This window comes from Cervus canadensis, chromosome 15, assembly GCF_019320065.1.
Source record: "Cervus canadensis isolate Bull #8, Minnesota chromosome 15, ASM1932006v1, whole genome shotgun sequence".
Classification (NCBI taxonomy): domain Eukaryota; kingdom Metazoa; phylum Chordata; class Mammalia; order Artiodactyla; family Cervidae; genus Cervus; species Cervus canadensis.
This window is the reverse complement of record NC_057400.1, coordinates 70033225-70052890: the sequence shown is the minus strand read 5'-3', so window position 1 is coordinate 70052890 and position 19666 is coordinate 70033225. Positions and strand designations below refer to the sequence as shown.

At 39.7% G+C, this 19666-nt stretch overlaps 1 protein-coding gene and 1 long non-coding RNA gene across 2 annotated transcripts; one reads left to right on the top strand and one right to left on the bottom strand.

The window, feature by feature from the left end:
* Positions 1-1712: 1712 nt before the first annotated feature.
* Positions 1713-3009, top strand: LOC122453812 (heterogeneous nuclear ribonucleoprotein A3-like). Its single transcript, XM_043488060.1, has one exon. The coding sequence runs from the start codon at positions 1869-1871 to the stop codon at positions 2817-2819; it is 951 nt and encodes a 316-aa protein (XP_043343995.1). The 5' UTR covers positions 1713-1868; the 3' UTR covers positions 2820-3009.
* Positions 3010-3020: 11 nt separating this feature from the next.
* On the bottom strand, positions 3021-11495 carry LOC122453813. The gene is made up of 3 exons (XR_006273186.1): positions 11464-11495; positions 10968-10970; positions 3021-3147 (listed from the first exon to the last, which is right to left on the bottom strand). It is a non-coding gene; the product is annotated as an uncharacterized LOC122453813 (long non-coding RNA).
* Positions 11496-19666: the final 8171 nt, after the last annotated feature.

Sequence of the window (19666 nt, the reverse complement as noted above, 5' to 3'; positions counted from 1 at the left end):
TGTTTTTGCTGACTCTCTAGAGCTTCTCCTTCTTTGGCTGCAAAGAATATAATCAATCTGATTTTGGTGTTGACCATCTGGTGATGTCCATGTGTAGAGTCTTCTCTTGTGTTGTTGGAAGAGGGTATTTGCTATGATCATTGCATTCTGGTGGTAAAACTCTGTCAGCCTTTGCCCTGCTTCATTCTGTACTCCAAGGTCAAATTTGCCTGTTACTCCAGGTGTTTCTTCGGGGAAGGCAATGGCACCCCACTTCAGCACTCTTGCCTGGAAAATATCATGGACAGAGGAGTCTGGTAGGCTGCAGCCCATGGGGTCACTAAGAGTCGGACATGACTAAGTGACTTCACTTTCACTTTTCATTTTCATGCATTGGAGAAGGAAATGGCAACCCACTCCAGTGTTCTTGCCTGGAGAATCCCAGGGACGGGGGAGCCTGGCAGGCTGCCGTCTATGGTGTCGCACAGAGTCGGACACGACTGAAGTGACTTAGCAGCAGCAGCCAGGTGTTTCTTGACTTCCTACTTTTGCATTCCAGTCCCCTATAATGAAAAAGACATATTTTTTTGGATATTAGTTCTAGAAGGTCTTGTAGGTCTTCACAGAACCGTTCAACTTCGACTTCTTCAGCATTACTGGTCAGGGCATAGACTTGGATTACCTTGATACTGAATGGTTTGCCTTGGAAACGAACAGAGATCATTTTGTCGTTCTTGAGATTGCATCCAACTACTGCATTTCGGACTCTTTTGTTGACTGTGAGGGCTAGTCCATTTCTTCTAAGAGATTCTTGCCCACAGGAGTAGATATAATGGTCATCTGAGTTCAATTAACCCATTCCAGTCCATTTTATTTCACTGATTCCTAAAATGTAGACATTTACTCTTGCCATCTTCTATTTGACCACTTCCAATTTGCCTTGATTCATGGACCTAACATTCCAGGTTCCTACGCAATATTGCTCTTTACAGCATCAAACCTTGCTTCCATCACCAGTCACTTCCACAATTGAGTGTTGTTTTTGCTTTGGCTCCATACCTTCATTCTTTCTGGAGTTATTTCTCCACTGATCTCCAGTAGCTTATTGGGCACCTACCTACCTGGGGCGTTAATCTTTCAGTATCCTATCATTTTCCCTTTTCATACTGTTCATGGGGTTCTCCAGGCAAGAATACTGAAGTGTTTTGCCATTCCATTCTCCAGTGGACCACATTCTGTCAGACCTCTCCACCATGACCCGTCCATCTTGGACAGACCTTGGATGGAGCCATGCCATGTAGGGGTATATACTTAGCAGTGGAATTACTGGGTAACGTGGTATTCTATGAAATTTTTGAGGAACTACTGTTTTTAACAGTGGCCAAGCCACTTTGCTTCTTTTTTCTGGCCACACTGTGAAGCATGTGGGATCTCAGTTTCCCAACCAGGAATCAAAGCCAGGCCCTGTGCAGTGGAAGTTTGGAGTCCTAATTACTGAGCTGCCAGGGAAGTCCCTCTCTCTGATTTTGATTTGCGTTTCCATAATGGCTGTTGATGTTATTTCAGATACCATTTCTATATCTTTTTTTGAGAAATGTCTATTTCTCATTCCCAGTCCTGTGCCCATTTTTAAATTGAGTTGCCAGATCCCATATTGAACTCGAGTTGGAAGAGGTGAGTCCGGTCTCGAAATAGAGGTGAAACCACCGCCCAGTCACCCCCAGCCCGACTCCGGCCGTCGCAGCCGCTGCCGGGGGGAGGAGGGTCATGATCCCAAGGAACCAGAGCAGTTGAGAAAGCTGTTTATTGGTGGTCTGAGCTTTGAAACTACAGATGATAGCTTAAGAGAACATTTTGAGAAATGGGGCACACTTACAGATTGTGTGGTGATGAGAGACCCCCAAACAAAACGTTCCAGGGGCTTTGGTTTTGTGACTTACTCTTGTGTTGAAGAAGCGGATGCAGCAATGTGTGCTAGACCACACAAGGTTGATGGGCGTGTAGTGGAACCAAAGAGAGCTGTTTCTAGAGAGGATTCTGTAAAGCCTGGCACCCATCTAACAGTGAAGAAAATTTTTGTTGGTGGTATTAAAGAAGATACAGAAGAATATAACTTGAGAGACTACTTTGAAAAGTACGGCAAGATTGAAACCATAGAAATTATGGAAGACAGGCAGAGTGGAAAAAAGAGAGGATTTGCTTTTGTAACTTTTGATGATCATGATACAGTTGATAAAATTGTTGTTCAGAAATACCGCACTATTAATGGTCATAATTGTGAAGTGAAAAAGGCCCTTTCTGAACAAGAGATGCAATCTGCTGGATCACAAAGAGGTCGTGGAGGTGGACCTGGCAACTTTACGGGTTGTGGAGGAAACTTTGGAGATGGTGGAGGTAACTTTGGCCGTGGTGGAAACTTTGGTGGAAGAGGGGGCTATGGTGGTGGAGGTGGTGGCAGCCGAGGGAGTTATGGAGGAGGTGACGGTGAATACAATGGATTTGGAGGTGATGGTGGCAACTACGGAGGTGGTCCTGGTTATAGTAGTAGAGGAGGTTACAGTGGTGGTGGACCAGGATATGGAAACCAAGGTGGTGGATATGGTGGCGGTGGTGGAGGATATGATGGTTACGATGGTTACAATGAAGGAGGAAATTTTGGAGGTGGTAACTATGGTGGTGGTGGAAACTATAATGATTTTGGAAATTATAGTGGACAACAGCAATCAAATTATGGACCCATGAAAGGGGGTAGTTTTGGTGGAAGAAGCTCGGTCAGTCCCTATAGTGGTGGTTATGGATCTGGTGGTGAAAGTGGTGGATATGGTAGCAGAAGATTCTAAAAACTCAGAAGAAAAGGGCTACAGTTCTTAGCAGGAGAGAAAGAGAGGAGTTGTCAGGAAAGCTGCAGGTTACTTTGAGACAGCCGTCCCAAATGCGTTAGAGGAACTGTAAAAATCTGCCACAGAAAGAACGATGATCCATAGTCAGAAAAGTTACTGCAGCTTAAACAGGAAACCCTTCTTGTTCAGGACTGTATAGCCACAGTTTGCAAAAAGTGCAGCTATTGATTAATGCAATGTAGTGTCAATTAGATGTACATTCCTGAGGTCTTTTATCTGTTGTAGCTTTGTCTTTTTCTTTTTCTTTCATTACATCAGGTATATTGCCCTGTAAATTGTGGTAGTGGTACCAGGAATAAAAAATTAAGGAATTTTTACCTTAAAATTGAGTTGCCTTTTTGTTGTTGAATTCTTTATATATTCTGGATACTAGAAACTTAGGATATGTATGACTTGTAAATTCTTTCCAATTCTGTAGGTTGTATTTCATTTTCTTGATGATTTTCTTAACTAGTTACTTTTCTAAAAATTTATTTTTGACTGTGCTGTGTCTTTGTTGCTGCAGGTAGACTTTTTCTCTCCAGAGCGGGCTACTCTTCATTGCAGTGCAGGGGCTTCTCTTACTGAGAAGCATGGAGGCATGAGGACTTCAGTAGTTGCAGCCCTTGGCCTCAGTATTTATGGGGCATGTGCCTCACTGCCCCTTGACATGTGGAGTCTTCCCAGACAAGAGATTGAACCTGTGTACCCTGCATTGGCAGGTGGATTCTCAACCACTGGACCTCCAGGGAAATCCATTATCTTGATAATGTTTTATCACACATAAAACTTTAAATTTCTGATTAAGTTCAGTTTGTCTATTTTTGCTTTTTTGCTTGTTCTTTTGGTATCATATTACTTGTACAATGGTGTCTATTGCCAAATCTAAATGTATGAAAATTTACTCCTATGTTTTCTTATGAGTTTATGGTTTTAGTTCTCTAATAGTCATTGATTTATTTGGAGTTAATTTTTGTATATGATGTGAGGCAAGGGTCCAACTGAATTCTTTTGCATGTAGAAATCCAGTTGCTGCAGCACCACTTGTTGACCATTTCTTTTCCCACTGAATATTTGTAGCATCTCTCTTGAAAATCAGTTGGCCATAGATTCATAGGTTTATTTATGTATTCTCAATTCCATTACATTGATCTATGTGTCTATCCTTATTCTAGTAACATGTTGTTTTGATTGCTGTAGCTGTGTAATAAGTTTTGAAATCAGAAAGTGAGTCCTGTAGCTTTATTCTTCTTTCCCCAAGATTGTTTTGGCTATTTAGGCCCTCTTGAAATTCCATAGAAATTTCAGGATTAACTTTTCTGTTTCTTCAAAAAGGCTATTGGAATTTTGATAGGGATAACACTGAATGTGTAGATTGCTTTGAGGAACATTGCCATATTAATATTGTCTTCCAATTCATGAATACAAGTTTTTTTAAATCTTTATTTTGATCTTCTTTAATTTTCTTCAGCAGTGTTTTATGGTTTTCAGTGTATGAGTTTTTAACTCTTTGGTAAAATTTATTCCTATGTATTAATATATTATCCTTTTACTTATATTTCAAATGAAATCATTTTCTTAATTTATTTCTTTGCGCATTGCTGATGTGTAGAAATACAACTCATTTTTGTATGTTGAGCTGGTAACTTTACTCAATTTATTAGCTCTACTCATTTTTTGGTGGATTCTTTGGGATTTTCTATATACAAGCTCAGCTGTTAATGGAGTTTTCTTTCTTTCCAATTTGGATGTTTTATTTTTTTACTAGATGTTCTGGATAGAACTTTCAGTACAATGTGAATATAAATGGTGAAAGTGGATGTTCTTGTCTTCTTCCTGATGATAGAAGGAAAAGCTTTCAGCCTTTAATGACCTAGTATGAGGTTGGGTACAAATTTTATAAATGACCTGATTACATTGAGGAAGTTTCTTTCTATTCTTAATTTATTGAGTGATTTATTAATCATGAAAGAGTGTTGGATTTTGTCACATACTTTTGCTATATCAACAATATGATAGTATTGTTTTTATTCTTCATTCTATTAAAGTGATATATTCCACTGATTTTCTTATTTTTCCTTTTTCCATTTTTTGGCTGTGCCACCTGGCTTGCAGGACCTGACCAAGGATCAAACCTGGGTCCCAGCAGTGAGAGTGCTGAGTCCTAAGCACTGGACTGCAAGGGAGTTCTGTCCATTGATTTTCTTCTGTCAAACCACTCTTGCATTCCTGGAATAAATCCCACTTTGTTTTGGTATATAATACTTTTAATATACTGTCAGATTTTGTTTGTTGGTATTTTGTTGAGGGTTTCTGCATCTATATTCATAAGGGATATTGGACTTTTAATGTTATGGTAACACATAGAATGGAAGAAAATATTTCCCAATTATAGATCTGATAAGGGGTTAATATCCAGAATATACATAAAACTCCAAAAATTCAGCAGTAGCAACAAAACAATCCAATTCAAAATGGGTCTGCCCAATTCACAAATGGGCAAAGGACTTGAATAAACACTCCTCCAAAGAAGATACAGGAATGTCCATTAAAGACATGAAAAGATGCTCAACATCACTAATCATTAGGGAAGTGCAAATAAAAAGCAGCATATCCATTAAGATGGCTACTATAAAAAATAGAAAATAAATGCTGATGAGGATGTGGAGAACTTGGAACACTCGTAGACTGTTGTTGGAAATATAAAATATGGAATGATAAAGCTACTATGGAAAACAGTATGGTAGTTACTCAAAAATTTAGAAATAGAATTACTGTATGATCCAGCAGTTCCACTTCTAGATATCTATATCTATATCTATATACCTGCTTTATATATATAGCATGGTCTTGAAGAGATATTTGTTCAGCTGCAGTTCATAGCAGCTGATCATAACAGCTAAATGAGCCCAAGAGTCTATGAAGGGATGACTAGATAACAAAATGAGGAATATTAATATAATGGAATATTATTCAGCATTAACAGGAAGGAAATTCTTCAGTATGTGTACAACATGGATGAATTTTAGTCAGAATCAAAAAGACAGAAATTATAATGGAGGTTACCATGGACTGAGGGGAGTGAGCTGAATGGAGAGCTGTTGTTTAATGAGTATAGTTTCAGTTTTATTAAAACAAAAAGTGTTATGGAGGTGGATGGTGGTGATGGTTGCATGACACTGTGAAAGCACTTAAACAAGAAACCATCCTGATCTTGTAGGGAAAACTTTCAGTCTTTCACCATTGAGCATGATATTTGCTGTGGGGTTTTTTTTTTTTTTTTCATATATAGCTTTTGTTAAGTTTAGTTTCCTTCTTTTCCTAGTTTGTTGAGTATTTTTAATCAGGAAAGTGTGTTGGATTTTGTCAAATCTGTTTTCTGCATAGAGAAGATTGTATGTTTTCCCGTTTATTCTGTTCATGTCATATATTTTACTGATAGATTTTTGTATATTGAATCAAACTTGCATTCCAAGACTAAATCTTATTTAGTCATAGTATGTAATCCTTTTAATATGCTACTGAATTTGGTTTCTAGTATTTCATTATGGGTTTTTGAATCCATGTTTCTAAGGGATATTTATTTGTAGTTTTCTTGTATTATCTTTATTTGATTTTGGTATCAGGGTAAAGCTAGCCTCATGGAATGAGTTAGGAAGTGTTCCCTCAATTTTGGGGAAAGGTTTGAGAAGGATTGGTATTACTTCTTTAGATATTGGTAGAATTCACAATTGAAACCATCCAGTTCATGGCTGTTTTGTTGGGAGTGTTTTGATAGCTATTTGAGTTTCCTTAATAGTTACAAATCTATTCAGATTTTCTAATCTCCCCATAATTTAATCTTTGAAAGGTTATATGTTTCTAGGAATTAGTGTATTTCATCTAGCTTATCCAATTTGTTGGCATACAATTGTTTACATTAAGTTGGTGCAAAAGTAATTCTGGTATTGCATTGTGGAAATTGTCATTTGATATTGGAATACTGGAATCCAATTGGAATATTGGAATTTAAGAAAATAAATGTGGTTATGTTAAACATCATTTTAATGTGCATTTCTTGCTTTATGGTTTTTACTAATGAATTATTGTGTGCTTTATCACTCAGTCATGTCTGACTCTTTGTGACCCCATGGACTGTAGCCTGCCAGGGTCCTCTGTCCATGGGATTCTCCAGGCAAGAGTACTGGAGTGGGTAGCCATTTCCTTCTCCAGGAGATCTTCCTGACCCAGGGATTGAACTAGGGTTTCCTGCATTGCAGGTGGATTATTTACTATCTGAGCCATGAGGGAATATAAAATTAATTATTACTTGCTGTTTATTTTATATGTATTTTAGATTATGGATATGATGTTAGACAAAAAGCAAATTCTATTGACTTTCTTATTCGAGTTCAAAATGGGTCATAAAGCAGTGGAGACAAATTGCAGCATCAACAATACATTTGGCCCAGGAACTGCTAATGAATGTGCAGTGCAGTGGTGGTTCAAGATTTCTGCAAAGGAGACTAGAGCTTTGAAGATGAGGAGCACTGTGATTGGCTATTAGAAGTTGACAACGACCAACTGAAAGGATCACTGAAGCTGATACTTGTTTACAACTACATGAGAAGTTGCCCAAGAACTCAACGTCTCCCATTCTATGGTAGTTTGGCATTTGAAGCAAATTGGGAAGGTGAAAAAACTTTAGTGGGTGCCTCATGAGCTGACCACAAATCAAAATAATCATCATTTTGAAGTGTCATCTTCTTTTATTCTGTGCAACAATAATGAACCATTTCTTGATTGGATTATGACGTGCAACTAAAAGTGGATGTTATATGACAACCAGCAATGACCAGCTCAGTGGTTGGACTGAGAAGAAGGTCCAAAGCACTTCCCAAAGCCAAACTAGCACCAGAAAAAGCATCTCATTGTTTGTTGGTCTGCTGATAGTCTGATCCACTACAGCTTTCTGAATACTGGCGAATCCATTACATCTGAGAAGTATGCTCAGCAAATTGATGAGATGCATCGAAAACTGCAATGGTCAACCAGCATCAGTCAACAGAATGGGCCCAATTCTTCTCTGAGACAATGCCCGACTGCATGTCATAAAACTAGTGCTTCAAAAGTTGAACGAACTGAGTTACAAAGTTTTGCCTCATCTCTCATTTTCACCTGATCTCTTGTCAAAGGACTACCACTTTTTCAAGCATCTTGACAACTTTTTACAGAGAAAATGCTTTTACAACAGCTGGAGGCAGAAAATGCTTTCATTGAATCCCAAAGCATGAATTTTTATGCTACAGGAATATACAAACTTATATCTCATTTGCAAAAATATGTTGATTATAATGGTTCCTATTTTGATTCATAAAGATATGTTTGATGCTAGTTATAATGATTTAAAATTCAGGGTCTGAAACTGTAATTACATTTGCACCAGCCTAATAGTACTTTTTTTGGCTGTGCCGGGTCTTTATTGCTGCAGGGGCCACTCTCTAGCGGTGGTGTTTGGCTTCTCATTGTGATATCTGCTCTTGTTGTGGAGCATGGGCTGCAGGGCAAGAGGGCTTCAGTAACTGCTGCTCCTGGGCTCTAGAGCACAGGCTCAATAGTCACGGCACACAGTCTTAGTTGCTCCATGGCATGTGGGATCTTCCTCGATCAGGGATGGAACTCTTGTCTCCTGCACTGGCAGGCAGACTCTTCAACACTGAGCCAGGGAAGCCCTTTTTATAGTACTCTTAAAATCTTTTATGTTTCTGTAGATTTGGTAGTAATGTATCCATTTTCATTTCTTTTTTTAAATAAAAAAATTTATACAATAATTTTTAATTGTGCCCTATGGCATGTGGGATCTTAGTTCCCTGCCCAGGGATTGAACCCACACCTCCTGCAGTGCAAGCATGGAATCTTAACCACTGGACCACCACTTGCATTTCTAAATTGAATAATTTGGTTCTCCTATCTTTTCCCCTTAGTTCACCTAGCAAAGTTATCCATTTTGTTGACGTTTTCAAAGAACCAATTTTTCATTGATTTTCTCTACTGTTTTTCTATTTGTTTTCTTTGCTCTACTCTTTATTATTTATTTTCTTCTTCTGTCTTTGAGTTTGGTTTGTTCTTCTTTTCCCAGTTTTTTGAGTTTAAAGTTAGAATGTTGAACTTTCCTGGTGGTCCAGGGGTGATGAATCCATTTGCCAATTCAGGGACATAGGTTAGGTCCCTCGTCCAGGACGATCCCACATAATGAGGGGTAACTTAAGTCCATGCACCACAACTACTGAAGTCCGTGCTCTCAAACCTGTGAGCCGCAACTGCTGAGTCCACATTCTGCAACTACCAAAGCCTGCATGCCTAGAACTCGTGCTCTGCAACAAGAGAAGCCACCACAATGAGAAGCCCATGCAGCACAACTAGAGAGTAGCCCCTGCCCGCTGCAACTAGAAAAAGCCTAAGTGCAGCAACAAAGACCCAGTGCAGCTAAAAAATAAATAAATAAATAAATTTAAGATGTTGATTCGAGATTTTTCTTATCTTTTAAAATATATTAAAAAATTTTTATTTAATTGAAGGCTAATTACTTTGCAATATTGTGGTGGTTTTTGCCATACATCGACATGAATCAGCCATGTGTTCCCCCGTCCCAACCCTCCTCCCACCTCCCTCCCCATCCCTTCCCTCTGGGTTGTCCCAGTGCACCAGCTTTGAGTGCTCTATTTCATGCATCGAACTTGGACTGGTCATCTATTTCACATATGGTAATATACATGTTTCAATGCTATCCTCTCAGATCATCCCACCCTCGCCTTCTCCCACAGAGTCCAAAGTCTGTTCCGTACATCTGTGTCTTTTTTGCTGTCTTGCATATAGGATCATCATTACCATCTTTCTAAATTCCTTATATATGCGTTAGTATACTGTTTTGGTGTTTTTCTTTCTGACTTACTTCACTCTGTATAATAGGCTCCAGTTTCATCCACCTCATTAGAACTGATTCAAATGAATTCTTTTTAATGGCTGAGTAATATTCCATGGTGTATATGTACCACAGGTTCCTTATCCATTCGTCTGCTGATGGGCATCTAGGTTGCTTCCATGTCCTGGCTATTATAAACAGTGCTGCGATGAACATTGGGGTGCACGTGTCTCTTTCAGATTTGGTTTCCTCAGTGTGTATGCCCAGAAGTGGGATTGCTGGGTCATATGGCAGTTCTATTTCCAGTTTTTTAAGGAATCTCCACACTGTTCTCCATAGTGGCTGTACTAGTTTCCATTCCCACCAACATAAGAGGATTCCCTTTTCTCCACACCCTCTCCAGCATTTATTGCTTGTAGACTTTTGAAGAGCAGCCATTCTGACTGGGATGAGATGGTATCTCATGTGGTTTTGATTTGCATTTCTCTAATACTGAGTGATGTTGAGCATCTTTTCATGTGTTTATTAGCCCTCCATATGTCTTCTTTCGAGAAATGTCTGTTTAGTTCTTTGGCCCGTTTTTTCATTGGATCCTTTATTTTTCTGGTATTGAGCATCATGAGCTGCTTGTATATTTGGGAGATTAATTCTTTGTCAGTTGTTTTGTTTGCTATTGTTTTCTCCCATTCTGAAGGCTTTCTCTTCACCTTGCTTATAGTTTCCTTTGTTATGCAAAAGCTTTTAAGTTTAATTAGGTCTCATTTCTTTATTTTTGCTTTTATTTCCATTACTCTGGGAGGTGGCAAACACCATAGCAAAACCTTTCCTCTTAGCATCATTTTCTCTGCGTCTACAAGTTTTGCTATGGTGTTTTTTTTCTTTCTTTCTTTTTTAATTAATTAATTTATTTATTTTTTCAGTGGGTTTTGTCATACATTGACATGAATCAGCAATAGATTTACACGTATTCCCCATCCCGATCCCCCCTCCCACCTCCCTCTCCACCCGATTCCTCTGGGTCTTCCCAGTGCACCAGGCCGGAGCACTTGTCTCATGCATCCCACCTGGGCTGGTGACCTGTTTCACCATAGATAGTATACATGCTGTTCTTTCGAAACATCCCACCCTCACCTTCTCCCACAGAGTTCAAAAGTCCGTTCTGTACTTCTGTGTCTCTTTTTCTGTTTTGCATATAGGGTTGTCGTTACCATCTTTCTAAATTCCATATATATGTGTTAGTATGCTGTAATGTTCTTTATCTTTCTGGCTTACTTCACTCTGTATAATGGGCTCCAGTTTCATCCATCTCATTAGAACTGATTCAAATGAATTCTTTTTAATGGCTGAGTAATATTCCATGGTGTATATGTACCACAGCTTCCTTATCCATTCATCTGCTGATGGGCATCTAGGTTGCTTCCATGTCCTGGCTATTATAAACAGTGCTGCGATGAACATTGGGGTGCACGTGTCTCTTTCAGATCTGGTTTCCTCAGTGTGTATGCCCAGAAGTGGGATTGCTGGGTCATATGGCAGTTCTATTTCCAGTTTTTTAAGAAATCTCCACACTGTTTCCATAGCGGCTGTACTAGTTTGCATTCCCACCAACAGTGTAAGAGGGTTCCCTTTTCTCCACACCCTCTCCAGCATTTATTGCTTGTAGACTTTTGGATAGCAGCCATCCTGACTGGCGTGTAATGGTACCTCATTGTGGTTTTGATTTGCATTTCTCTGATAATGAGTGATGTTGAGCATCTTTTCATGTGTTTGTTAGCCATCTGTATGTCTTCTTTGGAGAAATGTCTGTTTAGTTCTTTGGCCCATTTTTTGATTGGGTCATTTATTTTTCTGGAATTGAGCTTCAGGAGTTGCTTGTATATTTTTGAGATTAATCCTTTGTCTGTTTCTTCATTTGCTATTATTTTCTCCCAATCTGAGGGCTGTCTTTTCACCTTCCTTATAGTTTCCTTTGTTGTGCAAAAGCTTTTAAGTTTAATTAGGTCCCATTTGTTTAGTTTTGCTTTTATTTCCAATATTCTGGGAGGTGGGTCATTTTTATTTTCATTTATCTCTAAGTATTTTAGAAGTTCCCATTTGATTTCTTCTTTGATCCATTGGTTATTTAAAAGTCTTTCTGTTTTTTATTTTGTTATTGATATCTAGCTTCATTCTGAGTGGAGAACATACTTTGTGGGACATCTATCTTTTTAAAATGTATTCAGACTAATTTGGGGCTTAACAGATGGTCTGTTCTGGAAAATGTTCCATGTATACTTGAGAAGAATGTGTACGCTATTGTGGGCTAGAGTGAACACTCTATTATATATCTGTTAGATCTAGTTAGATTAATGTGTTATGTTCTCTACTTCCTTACATATGTTCTGTCTGGCTGTTTCACCCATTATTGAAAGTGGGGTACTGAAGTCTCTAGTTCTTATTGTACAACTATTTCACCCTATCTAGTGTCTTTTCATTTCTCCTTGAAACATTACTTTGAGCATTTCTTGTTCTCACTGCTTTCAAGAGTCCCTGTTTGTCTTTCTCTTTCAAATTAATTATGATGTGTCTTGGTGTGGGTCTCTTGAGTTCATCTTACCCAGTGTTCAATGAGCTTCCTGGATGCTTATATTAATGTCTGTTATCAAATTTAGGAAGCTTTCAGGCATTATTTCTTCAAATATTCTCTCTGCCTTTTCTCTTGCTTCTCACCTGGGAGTGCATAATATGTATGTTGGTCCTCTGGATGTTTCTAGGCTTTGTTCACTTTTCTTTAATTTTTAAAAAATTTCCTCAGACTGGATAGTTTTCATTGTTTGACCTTTAAGTTCACTGATTAGCTTTTCTTCCTGCTCAATTCTGCCTTTGAAACTCCCTAGTGAATTTCTCATTTCAGTTAGAATACTTTTTAGTTCCAGAATTTCTTCTTAGGTTTTGATCTCTTTATTGCTTTTTCCATTTTGTTCACATATATGTATTTATTTATTTATTTTTCATACATCACTTTCTTGAATTTCTCCATAGCCTTTAAGTCTTTAATTATCTTCAAAACAGTTGTTTTAAATAATTTGTCTAAAAGGAGGCAAGAATATACAATGGAGAAAAGACAATCTCTTTAATAAGTGGTGTTGGGAAAACTGGTCAACTACTTGTAAAAGAATGAAACCAGAACACTTTCTAATGCCATACACAAAAATAAACTCAAAATGGATTAAAGATCTAAACGTAAGATCAGAAACTATAAAACTCAGAGGAAAACATAGGCAAAATACTCTCTGACATAAATCCTCTATGACCCACCTCCCAGAGGAATGGAAATAAAAGCAAAAATAAACAAATGGGACCTAATTAAACTTAAAAGCTTTTGCACAATGAAGGAAACTGTAAGTAAAGTGAAAAGACAGCCTTCAGAATGGGAGAAAATAATAGCAAATGAAGCAACTGACAAAGAATTAACTTCAAAAATATACAAGCAACTCCTGCAGCTCAATTCCAGAAAAATAAACGACCCAATCAAAAAATGGGCCAAAGAACTAAACAGACATTTCTCCAAAGAAGACATACAGATGGCGAACAAACACATGAAAAGATGCCCAACATCACTCACTGTCAAAGAAATACAAATCAAAACCACAATGAGGTACCATCTCATGCCGATCAGAATGACTGCCATCAAAAAGTCTACAAACAATTAATGCTGGAGAGGGTGTGGAGAAAAGGGAACCCTCTTAAGCTGTTGGTGGGAATGCAAACTAGTACAGCCACTGTGGAGAACAGTGTGGAGATCCCTTAAAAAAACTGGGAATAGAAATGCCATATGACCCAGCAATCCCACTGCTGGGCATACACACCGAGGAAACCAGAACTGAAAGATATACGTATACCCCAATGTTCATCACAGCACTGTTTACAATAGCCAGAACATGGAAGCAACCTAGGTGTTCATCGGGATACGAATGGATAAGAAAGCTGTGGTACATATACATTATGGAATATTCAGGTCAGTTCAGTTCAGTCACTCAGTCGTGTTTGACACTTTGTGACCCCATGAATCGCAGCACACCAGGCCTCCCTGTCCATCACAAACTCCCGGGGTTTACTCAAATTTATGCCCATCAAGTCGGTGATGCCATCCAGCCATCTCATCCTCTGTCATCCCCTTCTCCTGCCCCCAATCCCTCCCAGCATCAGGGTCTTTTCCAATGAGTCAACTCTTCGCATGAGGTGGCCAAAGTATTGGAGTTTCAGCTTCAGCATCAGTCCTTCCAATGGAATATTACTCAGCCATTAAAAAGAATACATTTGAATCAGTTCTAACGAGGTGGATGAAACTGGAGCCTATTATAGAGTGAAGTAAGTCAGAAAGAAAAACACCAAAACAGTATACTAATGCATATATATGGAATTTAGAAAGATGGTAATTAATATGCAAGACAGCAAAAGAGACACAGATGTATAGAACAGTCTTTTGAACTCTGTGGGAGAAGGTGAGGGTGGGATGATTTGAGAGAATAGCATTGAAACATGTATATTATCTTATGTGAAACAGATCGCCAGACCAGGTTCAATGCATGAGACAGGGTGCTCAAGGCTGGTGCACTGGGATGACCCTGAGGGATGGGATGGGGAGGGAGGTGGGAGGGGGTTCAGGATGGGGAACACATAGCTGATTCATGTCAATGTATGGCAAAAACCACTACAATATTGTAATTAGCCTCCAATTAAAATAAAATTAAAAAAATAAAGTATTTGTCTACTATATCTGCCATTACATCTCTTTCAAGGACAGTCTCTGTTGATTTATTCTCTGTTTGCTGCTGCTAAGTCGCTTCAGTCGCGTCCAACTCTGTGCAACCCCATAGACGGCAGCCCACCAGGCTCCACCACCCCTGGGCTTCTCCAGGCAAGAACACTGGAGTGGGTTGCCATTTCCTTCTCCAATGCATGAAAGTAAAAAGTGAAAGTGAAGTCGCTCAGTCCTGTCCGACTCTTCACGACCCCATGGACTGCAGCCTACCAGGCTCCTCCATCCATGGGATTTTCCAGGCAGGAGTACTGGAGTGGGTTGCCATTGCCTTCTGCATTCTTTGTTTGAGTGGGCCATATTTTCCAGTTTCTTTATATGCTTATGATTTTTACTGAAACCTGGACATTTGAATCTAGAATCAGATTCTCCTGTTTCCTTGGGTTTGCTGCTTTTTGTTATTATGTTTCTTACCTCCTTGGTTTCTCTAACCTGTTTCTGTGCCAGATGTCAGCTTGACGTGTAAACTTAGTCTTTTCAGGTCTTTTCTGAACCTACACCTTGGGCATGCAAGGTCATTTTCCTCCATTTATGCAGTTGATTTTCAGTGTCTGGCTCCTAAAGAGGAAAAAGTGAAAAATGAAGGGGGAAGGGCACTAGTTTTTTAAATACTATGAAAGTCATTTCAGCCAGAATGGGAAGGGCTTGCAACAATGAAATCTTTGAGCTTTTGCTTATTTGGGAATGTCTTTTTCCTTACTTTTCAAGGATAATTTTGCCAGATATTAAAATTTTGGTGGATTTTTTTTTCTTTCAACATTGAAAAAATGCCATCACATTACCTTCTGCTCTCCACTGTTTATAGTGAGAAATCAACTGTATATATATATAAATATAAAACACTTCATTATAGGCTATTACTCACATCTTCTCCTGCAAGAACACCAAAATCTTAACTAGCTGCTGAACAACCATCAACAGGAGAAGGTTTGATCCCACAAAAAAAAAACATACCCTGTGTCCAAGGGCAAAGGAGAAGCCCCAACAAGAAAGTAGGAAGGGGGCAACTGTGTTTAGAATCAAACCTCATACCTGCCGGAGACGGTCAGAAGGTGTAAACAAAACCTTGTGCACCCCAGGACCCAGGGAAAGGCGCCGTGACTTGCATAAGACAGTGAGCCAGAATTGCCTTTGAGTGTTTGAGTGTCTCCTGCAGAGGAACGGATCACCAGCGGCCTGCCACAGGGACAGGGGCTCTGGCTGCAGCAGACCTGGGAGGCACAGCATGTGGCGTAAGTCCACGAGGAGGAGGTCGCCATTAGTCCCACCGCAGAGATGCCGAGCAGATGACCCACATACTGGAAAACAATCACACCAAAGGAGTTCTTGCACTGCTGTGACAGTTCTAGGGCCGACAACAGACTCTCCAACCTGGGGACCTGGCAAAGGGACTGAGAACATCCAGAGAATTTGACTTTGAAGGCCAATGGGATTTGATTACAGAGCTTCCTTAGGACTGGTAAAACAGACTCTTGCAGGGCACAACCAAATCTTGTGCACACCAGGACCCAGGAGAAAGGGGCAGTGACCCCACAAGAGACAAAGCCAGACTTCCTGTGAGTGTCATGGAGTCTCCAATGGAAGCGTGGGTTGACAGTGGTCTGCTGCCAGGCCAGGGGAACTGACTACAACAGTCCTGAGAGCCACAGTGTCATGACATAACTCTTTTTCAAGGAGGTCACCATTACCACCATTACCCCTGCCTGATGCCAAACTACAGGGAGGGAACAGTCCCAGCCAACAGTAGGAAATTGGATTAAAGATTTACTGAGCATGGCCTCACCCACTAGGGAGATGCAGTTTTCTCCACAGCCAGTCCCTTCCATCAGGAAGCTTCCACAAGCCTCTTCTCCTCACTTGTACAGGGCAGACAGAATAAAAACCACCATTACAGAAAACTAACCAAGCTGATCACATGGATCACAGCCTTGTCTAAGTCAATGAAACTACGAGCCATGCCATACAGGGCCACCCAAAACAGATGGGTCATGGTGGAGAGTTCTGACAAAAATGTAGCCACTGGAGAAGGGAAAGGCAAACCACTTCAGTATTCTTGTCTTGAGAACCACATGAACAGTATGAAAAAGCAAAAAGAGATAACACTGAAAGGTGAACTCCCCAGGTAGGTAAGTGCCCAATATGCTACTGGAGAAGAGAAGAGAAATAGCTTCAGAAGGAATGAAGAAGCAGAGCCAAAAGTGAAAACACCCAGCTGTGGATGTGTCTGGTGGTAGAGTAAAGTCTGATGCTATAAAGAATAATATTGCACAGGAACCTGGAATGTTAGGTCCATAAATCAAGGTAAATTGGAAGTGGTCGAATAGGAAATGGCAAGAGTGAACATAGACATTTTAGGAATCAGTGAAATAAAATGGACCAGAATGGGTGAATTTAATTCAGATTGGTGGATTTTATTCAGATGACCATTATATCTACTACTGTGGGCAAGAATTTAATTCAGATGACCATTATACATACTACTGTGGGCAAGAATCCCTTAGAAGAAATGGAGCAGCCATCATAGTCAACAAGAGTCTGAAATGCAGTACTTGGGTGCAATCTCAAAAACGACGGAATGATCTTTGTTTGTTTCTAAGGCAAACCATTCAATATCACAGTAATCCAAGACTATGTCCCAGCCACTAATGCCAAAGAAGGTGAAGTTGAATGGTTCTAAGATGAGCTACAAGACCTTCTAGGACTAATACACACACACACACACACACACACACACACACACACACACAATGTCCTTTTCATCATAGGGGACTGGAAAGCAAAAGTAGGAACTCAAGATATACCTTCAGTAATGGGCAGGTTTGGCCTTGGAGTACAAATAAAGCAGGGAAAAGGCTAACAAAACTTTGCCAAGAAAATGCACTGGTCATAACAAACACCCTCTTCCAGCAATACAAGAGATGACCCTACAAAAGAACATCACCAGATGGTCAATACTGAAATCAGATTGATTACATTCTTTGCAGTTGCCGATGGAGACGTTCTATACAGTCAGCAAAAACAAGAGCAGGAGCTGGCTGTGGCTCAGATCATGAACTCCTTATTGCAAAATTCAGTTTTAATCTGAAGAAAGTAGGGGATATATCAAATCCCTTATGATTATACAGTGGAAGTGACCAATAGATTCAAGGTATTAGATCTGACAGAGTGCCTGAAGAACTATGGACGGAGGTTCATAAAATTGTACAGGATGTGGTGATCAAAAGCATCCCCAAGAAAAAGAAAAACAAAAAGGCATAATGGTTGTCTGAGGAGGCCTTACACATAGCTGAGAAAAGAAGAAAGGCAAAAGGCAAAGGAGAAAAGGAAAGAAATACCCATTTGAATGCAGAGTTCCTAAGAATAGCACGGAGAGATATGAAAGCCTTTTTACGTGAACAATGCAAAGAAATAGAGGAAAACAATAGAATGGAAAGACTAGAGATCTCTTCAAGAAAATTAGAGCTATCAAAGGAACATTTCATGCAAAGATGGACACACAATAAAGGACATAAATTGTATGGACCTAACAGAAGCAGAAGATATTAAGAACAGGTCGCAAGAATACACAGAACTATCCAAAAAAGACTAATAACCCAGATAATCATGATGGTGTGATCAGTCACCTAGAGCCAGACATCTTGGAATAGAAGTCAAGTGGGCCTTAGGAATCATCACTATGAACAAAACTAGTGGAGGTGATGGAATTCCAGCTGAGCTATTTCAAATATTAAAATATAGTGTTGTTAGAGTGCTACACTCAATATGTCAGCAAATTTGGGAAACTCAGCAATGGCCACAGGACTGGAAAAGTCAGTTTTCATTCCAACCCCAAAAAAGGGCAGTGTCAAAGAATGCTCAAATTACTGTACAAGTTTACTCATCTCACATGCTAGCAAAGTAATGCTCAAAATTCTCCAAGTGAGGCTTCACCAGTATGTGAACTGAGAACGTCCAGATGTTCAACCTGGATTTAGAAAAGGCAGGGAACAAGAGATCAAATTGCCAACATCCGTTGGATCATGGAAAAAGCAAGAGAATTCCAGAAAAACATCTACTTCTGCTTCATTGACTGCACTAAAGCCTTTGACTGTGTGGATCACAACAAACTGGAAAACCCTTGAAGTGATGGGAATACCAGACCACCTTACATGCCTCCTGCAAAATCTGTATGCAGGTCAAAAGCAACAGTTAGAACTGGACATGGAACAACAGACTGGTTCCAAATAGGAAAAGGAGTATGTCAAGGCTGTATATTGTCACCTTGCTTATTTAACTTTTGTGCAGAGTTCAATTCAGTTCAGTTCAGTTGCTGAGTTGTGTCCGATTCGTTGCGACCTCATGGACTGCAGCATGCCAGGCTTCCCTGTCCATCACCAACTTCCAGAGCTTACTCAAACTCATGTCCATTGAGTCAATGATGCCACCCAACCATCATCCTTTGTTGTCCCCTTCTCCTTCCACCTTCAGTCTTTTCCAGCAACAGGGTCTTTTCAAATGAGTCAGTTATTCCTTCCAATGAATATTCAGGACTGATTTCCTTTAAGATTGACTGGTTGGATCTCCTTGCCATCCAAGGGACTCTCAAGAGTCTTCTCCAACACCACAGTTCAAAAGCATCAATTCTTTGGTCCTCACCTTTCTTTATAGTCTAACTCTCACATCCATACACGACTACTGGAAAAACCATAGCTTTGACTAGACGGACCTTTGTTGGCAAAGAAATGCCTCTGCTTTTTAATAAGCTGTCTACATTGGTCATAACTTTTCTTCCAAGGAGCAAGCGTCTTTTAATTTCAAGGCTGCAGTCACCATCTGCAGTGATTTTGGAGCCACCAAAAATAAAGTCTTTCACTGTTTCCATTGTTTCCCCATCTATTTGCCATGAAGTGATCAGAGTGGATGCCATGATCTTAGTTTTCTGAATGTTGAGTTTAAAGCCAAGTTTTTCACTCTCCTCTTTCACTTTCAATAAGAGGCTCTTTAGTTCTTCGCTTTCTGCCATAAGGGTGGTGTCACCTGCATATCTGAAGTTATTGGGAGTACATTATTATATGCAGAGTACATCATGTGAAATACTAAGTTGGACGAAGCACAAGCTGGAATCAA

Excerpts from the sequence above, each read along its gene's own strand:
- LOC122453812 (XM_043488060.1), top strand. The coding sequence starts at position 1,869 with ATGAGAGACCCCCAAACAAAACGTTCCAGGGGCTTTGGTTTTGTGACT.